We start from the raw sequence: 8614 nt of genomic DNA on the forward strand, positions 1-8614 counted from the left end.
AGGTGGAGACGGGTCAGCAGCGGGACGTGTTCAGGTGGAGATGGGTCAGCAGCGGGACCTGTTCAGGTGGAGACGGGTCAGCAGCGGGACGTGTTCAGGTGGAGACGGGTCAGCAGCGGGACGTGTTCAGGTGGAGACGGGTCAGCAGCGGGACGTGTTCAGGTGGAGACGGGTCAGCAGCGGGACCTGTTCAGGTGGAGACGGGTCAGCAGCGGGACGTGTTCAGGTGGAGACGGGTCAGCAGCGGGACCTGTTCAGGTGGAGACGGGTCAGCAGCGGGACGTGTTCAGGTGGAGACGGGTCAGCAGCGGGACGTGTTCAGGTGGAGACGGGTCAGCAGCGGGACCTGTTCAGGTGGAGACGGGTCAGCAGCGGGACGTGTTCAGGTGGAGACGGGTCAGCAGCGGGACGTGTTCAGGTGGAGACGGGTCAGCAGCGGGACCTGTTCAGGTGGAGACGGGTCAGCAGCGGGACCTGTTCAGGTGGAGATGGGTCAGCAGCGGGACCTGTTCAGGTGGAGATGGGTCAGCAGCGGGACCTGTTCAGGTGGAGATGGGTCAGCAGCGGGACCTGTTCAGGTGTTCAGGTGGAGACGGGTCAGCAGCGGGACCTGTTCAGGTGGAGACGGGTCAGCAGCGGGACCTGTTCAGGTGGAGACGGGTCAGCAGCGGGACCTGTTCAGGTGGAGACGGGTCAGCAGCGGGACCTGTTCAGGTGGAGACGGGTCAGCAGCGGGACCTGTTCAGGTGGAGACGGGTCAGCAGCGGGACCTGTTCAGGTGGAGATGGGTCAGCAGCGGGACCTGTTCAGGTGGAGATGGGTCAGCAGCGGGACCTGTTCAGGTGGAGACGGGTCGGTCAGCAGCGGGACCTGTTCAGGTGGAGATGGGTCAGCAGCGGGACCTGTTCAGGTGGAGACGGGTCAGCAGCGGGACGTGTTCAGGTGGAGACGGGTCAGCAGCGGGACCTGTTCAGGTGGAGATGGGTCAGCAGCGGGACCTGTTCAGGTGGAGACGGGTCAGCAGCGGGACCTGTTCAGGTGGAGACGGGTCGGTCAGCAGCGGGACCTGTTCAGGTGTTCAGGTGGAGATGGGTCAGCAGCGGGACCTGTTCAGGTGTTCAGGTGGAGATGGGTCAGCAGCGGGACCTGTTCAGGTGGAGACGGGTCAGCAGCGGGACCTGTTCAGGTGGAGACGGGTCAGCAGCGGGACCTGTTCAGGTGGAGACGGGTCAGCAGCGGGACCTGTTCAGGTGGAGACGGGTCAGCAGCGGGACCTGTTCAGGTGGAGACGGGTCAGCAGCGGGACCTGTTCAGGTGGAGACGGGTCAGCAGCGGGACCTGTTCAGGTGGAGACGGGTCAGCAGCGGGACCTGTTCAGGTGGAGACGGGTCAGCAGCGGGACCTGTTCAGGTGGAGACGGGTCAGCAGCGGGACCTGTTCAGGTGGAGATGGGTCGGTCAGCAGCGGGACCTGTTCAGGTGGAGATGGGTCAGCTCTCACGTGCATGACACTGACACTGGTGAGACCGTGGGACCCTCCCGTGACTTCATCACTGCGCGCCGCTCTCGGCCTGGCTGAGGCCACTGACTAGTGATCCATCGTTTCCGTGAGAATTTGCCGTCAATATCCGATGACATGTGATCATCAGTAACGGCTGAAGCCGAACCCAGATGTACAGGGGGTAGGTATCAGTTTTTAACCTTGGATGTGAGCAATAGGAAACAGCCGAGTGTTTGTGTTCTGCATCCATGACACGTGACTCTCATCTCCATCCGCATCCTCCGCCAGCGACTCTGAGGGATGGAGCACGTCCCAGGGTCATGCCAGGAAGCCAGCTCCACTCTGGCGGGGGAACCTCTCAACCTCCATGGTGCTGGGGAGGCAGAGGTCTGGGACCCTCTGCTGACCTGTGGGTGACTCTCTCCACTCAGTGGAGAGAGTTGACTGGAGCCCACACTCACGCACGGTGAGAGCGCGTGCAGGTTTTCATCTAGAAAAGAGGTTCTTACAGCGCCTGGACGGGATTAGTTCGCTCCCCATTCAGCTTTAGCAAGATTGGATTAGAGCTGAGAGGCCTGGCACCCGATTGGCTGCTGCCGTCAGATAAAGGGAGGGATTAGGCTGCTGGCCGCCGCTCATTGGTCCGTCATCAGCGGGAGTCCTGCTCCATCTGCTTCCGCGAGGATAATCCCTCGGAGGACTTCCACAGATGTGCGCCACGGAGCAGCGGCGCGCACTGGCGCGGACCCTGGCCTCCTCTGAAGTGGTGGACACCAGATGATCGGCTCGGGATGAGACGGCAGCGGACCATGGTCCAGATCACCCCTCTGTCAGGAGAGGAGCACGCCACTGATGACGCACGAGCCCGCGCAACACTCGCTCGCTCACGCACGGGAACGGACAAGCGAGTGGGCTACAGCGACATCGTGTGGTCACACTAGCAAAGTACAGGTCGAGGATTTCAAGGTGGGAAAACAGTGAAACACCGCGGGAAATCAAACATAAACAACCCTTCTGGCGCTGTAATAAACACACGTGTCACTGAGGAGAGTGCGATACAGAGCAAGACTTTAATTGAAACGTGATGCCACCAAACGGCGGCGGGCCAGGAGGCCCCCGGGCAGAGCTCCGGACTGACACTGGCCGGCCCAACAGGCATCAGCACCACCACCACCACTCGGACACAGTGGTGTCCTCCACGTCCTGACCGCGAGGCGGCGCCCGTGAGCCCACGGAAGCGCTTTGAATCAAGGGTGTCAAACTGAGAGGGCCGCAGCGGGTGCTGCCCAGACGGGCGTCAGCACCTGACGGAGCATCCACTGACACCGGCCTGGTGACTGGTCGGCGGCGTCCTCTCGCTTGGTTGGAACAAAAGCCTGCACCTGTGGTAAATGACGAGCTTCCAAGCGCGTGAATAAAGTGATAACAGGGAACACTTGAAAACAAACGGCCTTCAGGCGGCGCTCTTCCGCTCGCGCCGCCTCCACCTTTAATATGATAGCAGGAATATAAGCTAGTCTCGCGACATCTCTTGAACCTCCAGTAAACAAGAGAGCAAGAGAGCAGTGGGCTGAGCGACCCGCTTCCTTCAGAGACGCACGCAAGAGCGCGCAGGTCCGCAGCGGTCTGACAGAGCGGCGGTGCAGTCAGCTGCTGCGGCCCGCGCCCCCACTCTCTCAGGATAACACAAGCTTTTCTCTAAAAAGACTGAGCCAAGCAGGTAGAGGAACCTGGCGTACCAGTGCAGTCCTGCCGTGTTCCCGGGGTTCTGCTGCGCCTGCGTCTGGCTGCTGCGCTTCCACTGCCATTCAACTTTCAATCCACAAGTCTGAAGGTCACTCGTGTTCCTGTTCTGTCCACGCGCCGGTGTCAAATGGTCCGCTACCAGCAGCAGAGACAAAAGTCTCAGAGGTCCGAAGGCCCAGTGGGCCAGGACGTGGTCTTCCACGAGGGCGTAGCTGGACGCCAGGACGCCGTCCACGAACAGAGTTCCCTCCAGTGTCAGAGGAGCAAAGACTCCCATTGCCCGCTGGGACGAGAGCGAGCGGATCCTGGACGCACGAACCGGACCGCCGGGCGGACGGATGAGGACGCAGGCGCCGGGTTCAGCTCTGCTGGCAAATCGAGCTCGGTACCTGCCCGTGTTTGCCCCGCAGCGGGGGTCGAGAAAGAGCAGGTGGTGGGCAGTGAGGGTGAGCACGTAGCCCTCGTCTGTGCTCAGAGACAGAAAAGTAGACCACGTGTCCGGGTCCCGGTGCAAGAAGGAGATGACTCGGCTGAAAACCACCTGACCCGTGGCAGAAAGCGCCATGACGCTTTCACCGGCGGCGAGCGACTCCAGGGTCACCTGACCCCGGCCGGCGACGGTGACGAGGGCCCGGCCTGGAAAACACCCGCCTTTCTCCACGGCGACAGAGTGATCTGAGACAAGGAGCACAAACCATCAGCCGAGTCAGCAGCTGGGAGAGCCTCCGCTCATTTCTGCCAGGCGGCTGACTCCACCCAGCGGAAGCACCAGGAGGTCTTCTCACCAGCTTTCACCGAGCAGTGCACGTGGTACTTGGACTCGTAGTGGACCCAGTCGAAGCCGGCCTCCACGGCCAGCTGGGCCAGCAGCCCGTACTTCTCCGTGTCCCTGTCGTCAGTGGTGATGTCCACGGCCCGGCCTTCGTAGTGCAGCGATCCCGGCGGGTGGTGGCCGTCCTCGTCCCAGGCCTCCGTCACTCGCAGGTGCACCCCGGGCCACTGGTTCATCACAGCGATGGCCAGGCGGTTCACGCTCTCTTTGCATCGCTGGAAGACACAGACAGGAAGTTCATTCCCCTGGAGCGCAGGTGTCACCTTCTCCCCACGGAAGGCCTTGTTCTGTGTGCGACGCCAGCGGCTCCCAGCAGCCTCCTCCTCTCCGACGGCAGCGTCGACTCGTTCCCCTGGCCCTTCCAGGGTGACGGAAGAATCGAGGCCATTCTCTGCTTCTGGACTCACTTGCACCCGGAGACATTTCACTGGTGACTTTTCGCTGTGGTGGGCTGCGTATCACACTGCGTCCTTGTTGTTGGGACAGCAGCGGATGTTCTCGCTTCAGGACGACAAAGGCATCGATCAAAAATTCCCCTTGGGATGAAGAAAGTTTTGACTGGGACCGTCCCCCGTGGGGAAGCCCCGGGCCTCACTCCTTCACTCCCACCAGACTCGGGAGTCTGGCCAGCGTGCACGGGCCTGGCAGAGGCAGCAGGATCATGAGTCTTGACGTGTGAAGGGGCAGAGGGCAGGAATGCTCGGGCTGCCACTCCCAACACCACCGCCAGGCTGAGGGGGCGGTGGGGGGCACGGAAGACAAACTGGGCACATGTTTCCCACCAAGTGAAGAACCAGAGGCGCATGATTGTCCACTCCACAATAGTGGCTTTTCCAAGCAAAGCAGTTACTTCAGCAGGCGGGAATTTTGCATAGGCGACCTTCTCCATCTCCAAACGCCGCACAAAGACCGTCTTTCACATCCTTCCCATCAAGACGTGCACGCTCTGTCACCCGAGTGGGAAGCATGAGTTGGGTCTGGCCAGGTCAGTGAAGTCGCTCAGTGCAGATCCAGAGTGGAGCAGTGACTCAGCAAGTCAACTGGGGCACCCACCCGTCCCAGCCAGGTGAGGTGGCTCCAGCCACGGCAGCAATCATCGATCCCACCCTGGACTGAGCCTGTGGAGAGCAGCGGCCCGCCAACACCACTCACACTCTGTCACTTCCCACACGCACTCGCCGTGTTCCAGGCGCGTGGCTGCGCTCTCACCTTGGTCATGAAGCGGTCCGCGTTGGTGTTCTCCTCGTCCTTGAACACGATGTCCGGGTTGTAGTTGCACACCAGCTGCTTGAATCTGTCCGAGTTGCGCGTGACTTTGCCTTCCGCCCTGCCGCTGGCTCCCAGGTTGTTCTCGGAGAAGTTTGGGAAGAACTGCTTGTAGTGCATTGCTGCCAGCTTCCTGGCGCGGGGTCGGACACCGTAGCCGGGTCCGGGTCCGCAGCCGTGCAGCAGGCACACGCAGGTCCAGAGGGAGAGCAGGCCGCCGCGGGCCAGTCGGGAGCCCCTCATCAGGGCGGGGTCAGCGGGTCAGCGCAGGTGCGGCGCACTCGTGCATCCCGGTCACATCGGGTCCGGTCCAGCAGTCGCGAGCGAGCGTCCCATCGAGAACGTTTCAAAGCAGTCACTGTCGAGTCCAAGCCGACTGAAGCGGTGACGCGCGGGTGGCGTCGCTTGCCGCGCGCTCTCCGAGGGAAATGTCGCTGGCACACCTGAACTCCGAGCCCGGCGGCAGCAGATCTCCAACCAGAGGTTCTGGTCCTCCTCCCCTTGAGGGTGCGACCAGTGAGGAGCCGCAGCGCTGCTGACCACCTTGCACCGGCCATTGGTCTTTTTAGCGTCCGGACACACTGCCCACCCTTCCTGTGCGCGCCCCCGCTCCGCCAGCACACGCCTCTCACAAAGGAGCGAGATGACGTGCAACAATGGCCCGCCACGCACGCGCACTCACCTACCACTCACACACGGGTCAGCGACAGGTCTGACATGCACGGTGACCTCAAAGCAGCAGGCGACGGCACCAGAGTCACGTTTGCTGTGAGTCATTAGGACCACAAGCAGAACCTGAGGTCTCTTGAGTAGAAGCGGCTGCAGTTTGGACTTTGTGAACCAATGTAAATGTGGGAACAAAGGCAGCATCTCTAACAAACAGAGCCATGGAAGCATGGGGACTCTGGTGGTGACCTTCACTGACCAGGGACCACAAAACCCGCGAGTGTGTGTGTGCGTGCGCGACGGTCTCAGCCGATGTTGACTCAGCACATGTGAAGGTCCCAGTGTCCGGCCTTGACTGGTCCGTACTTGTGCTGCTGCCTTCCTGTTTGGAGACTCACTGCTGCTGTCACGCCGCTCCTGCTGAGCACCACTGGAGTCGTCCGACTCCCTCTGGAAGGTTCCACAGGGCCAGGTCCTGAGGATGGCCACAGAGGAAGAGATGAGGGACATGAGGCACTGAGCCACTCAATCACAAAGAGCAACAAGCACTTTCTCATCTGCTGCGCCCCAACGTTTCTCTTCAAAGCCGGCGAGGAAAGACGTGTCCATCTACATGAAAGGAAGGAAGCCGACCTCTGTGGGCAGGACATGGACATGATGTCTCTCTTATTAGCTTGGACGTGGGTGACTCCTCCGACTCAGGGTGGGAGGACGTGCCGGGGGGTGTTCCTGCAGGGCGTCTGGTGAAACGTTTGGATTCATGTGGCCCGTCTGTCGAGTGAGGAGGGCCCACTGCCTTGGAGGGTGGTTCATGCTGTTAGAGCAGGGTTCTTCACCCTCTCTCTGGCCACGGCGCCTTGGTTGACAGCACCACAGGAGCCTGGGCCAAAGCTCACTGGTGCTTCAAGTCCTGTAGAAACTCCCTGTCGACTGGTGAAACACTGCAGCTACTGACACTGGCTTGTTCTGTTGCCAGGCTGTTTGCACAAACACATGGCAGAAGATGTCTTTGTTTCCCATGTGTCCAGAAAGAGGCGGCAATATGGCTCAATAGATCATGCTTCATTGATGTGTTGACTGACTTGAAATCACTGTTTGGATGGGATCACTTCTCTTTTGCATGATGTGACTGTAGTTTCCAGACAAATCCTTGGCTTCTCTGCCTGAACTTGCTTCATAACAACAGTGATTCTTCCTCTCTTCACATGTATTTGGTGGTGCGTTTAGTTGTTCAGAGCCACCTTTTAAAGCCCAGAGAAGACGTTGACAGTCCATGAGCATCAATACAGTTGAGTGGAAGTCAGACAGGTCAGGTTAGCCGTTAGCTCTGTTAGCTCTGCGCTGCAGACAGTCTTTGGCCTGGTGGTGGCTCCCTCCCTCCCTGGTTCTGTGGTGAAAGAGTGTGGTCCAGTTAGAGGCGCATCAGCTTTAGAAACAGCTGGAAGTTGTTGAAGCATGTGAGCGGCTTCTTGGTTGTGAGTGTGTGGGAAGAGGAGCGCGGCGCACCACAGCAGCGCTGCTTTGACTGAGGGAGGGATCAACACACTGGAGCTCTACAGTAGAGTGGAGAGAAAGAATGGCAGCCAGTCCATGGGATCATCACCGCTGTGTTCGAGGACTGGGTTGCTCTCCCTCTCTGGCCTCAACCACTGCATCACTGTCAAGTTAACAAAAAGAGCTGAGCCAGAGGCCTCCAGTGTGTTGAGATCACCAAGGTGCAGGGACACTGGTTCAGTTTGTGGTGCAGAAGCCCCGAAGACAAAGCAGGGTGGGTTACCTTTGAAGACGCTCGGTCATATGACGTTCAAGTCATGTGTCCTTTGTTTCGGAACCGCTGGGGTCACATGTGGGTCACCAGTGGAGTCCCAGGCTGCAGTCCCGTCTGCTCAGGTGAATGGATGGAGGGCAAGTTCCAGGCCTGAGAAGAGACACACCAGGCGACTTGTCGGGGGTCAGCGAGGGGCCCGTGGTGTCAGACTGGGGCCAAATAGTTCTGTTCTAAAAAAAAAAAAAAGAGGCAGATATTGGGACAATAGTCTGGGAGGGTGCGACTTCCTCACCTCGGACAAGCAAGTCAAAGGTCAAGCTGGGCCTGAGATACTGAACTCGCCATGTCCTTCACAAGCGTGCTGGTCTGAGCCAGCGCAGCGTGGGGCGAGCGTGCGCGCAGGGCGGCTGCAGCCGGCGCTCGCTTATCAGCTGATTAGCCAGCGAGTTTCGCCTTTCCTGTGAGAAGCAGAGCGCTGGGACGCACACCAACCCCAGAGCAGCCGCCGCCGCCGCTGCCGACTCGATAACATCAAAGGTCCCCAGCGTCCGGCAGGCTCATCTGCTTCACTCTCTTGTCCAGCCGGGACAGACAGGAGGGGCTGGGGGGGCTGGCAGAGGAAAGGTGCGACAAAACAAAAGCTAAAACAAATAATCAGAATGAAAATAGCTCAACTCGAAAGACAAAACCAGCAGGGAGAACTTAATCAGAGCCAGAGCGGCTTCAGCGAACGAACAATGGGTGAAGAAAAGAAGTGGAGGAGCGAGGGTGGGCGGGTGAAGAAGTGAATCTCTTTCCTTCTCCTTTGCCAAGGCTCTATCTGGCGCCTGCATCGC

The 8614-nt window shown here is 59.7% G+C and overlaps 1 protein-coding gene across 1 annotated transcript; it reads right to left on the reverse strand.

Annotated features, from left to right (window-relative positions):
- Window positions 1–1877: 1877 nt before the first annotated feature.
- Window positions 1878–8606, reverse strand: dhh (desert hedgehog signaling molecule). The gene is made up of 4 exons (XM_053850565.1): window positions 7788–8606; window positions 5288–7667; window positions 4032–4293; window positions 1878–3921 (listed from the first exon to the last, which is right to left on the reverse strand). Exons 2-4 carry the CDS (start codon window positions 5585–5587, stop codon window positions 3089–3091), a joined length of 1395 nt encoding a protein of 464 aa, XP_053706540.1. The 5' UTR covers window positions 5588–7667; window positions 7788–8606; the 3' UTR covers window positions 1878–3088.
- Window positions 8607–8614: the final 8 nt, after the last annotated feature.

This window comes from Synchiropus splendidus, chromosome 18 (assembly GCF_027744825.2).
Source record: "Synchiropus splendidus isolate RoL2022-P1 chromosome 18, RoL_Sspl_1.0, whole genome shotgun sequence".
Taxonomy (NCBI): domain Eukaryota; kingdom Metazoa; phylum Chordata; class Actinopteri; order Syngnathiformes; family Callionymidae; genus Synchiropus; species Synchiropus splendidus.

Coding starts and splice junctions, on each gene's coding strand:
- dhh (XM_053850565.1), bottom strand. CDS start 5,587: ATGAGGGGCTCCCGACTGGCCCGCGGCGGCCTGCTCTCCCTCTGGACC. Junction 4,294..5,287: donor CGGACCGCTTCATGACCAAG/GTGAGAGCGCAG, acceptor TGTGTCTTCCAG/CGATGCAAAGAGAGCGTGAA. Junction 3,922..4,031: donor GCACTGCTCGGTGAAAGCTG/GTGAGAAGACCT, acceptor TCCTTGTCTCAG/ATCACTCTGTCGCCGTGGAG.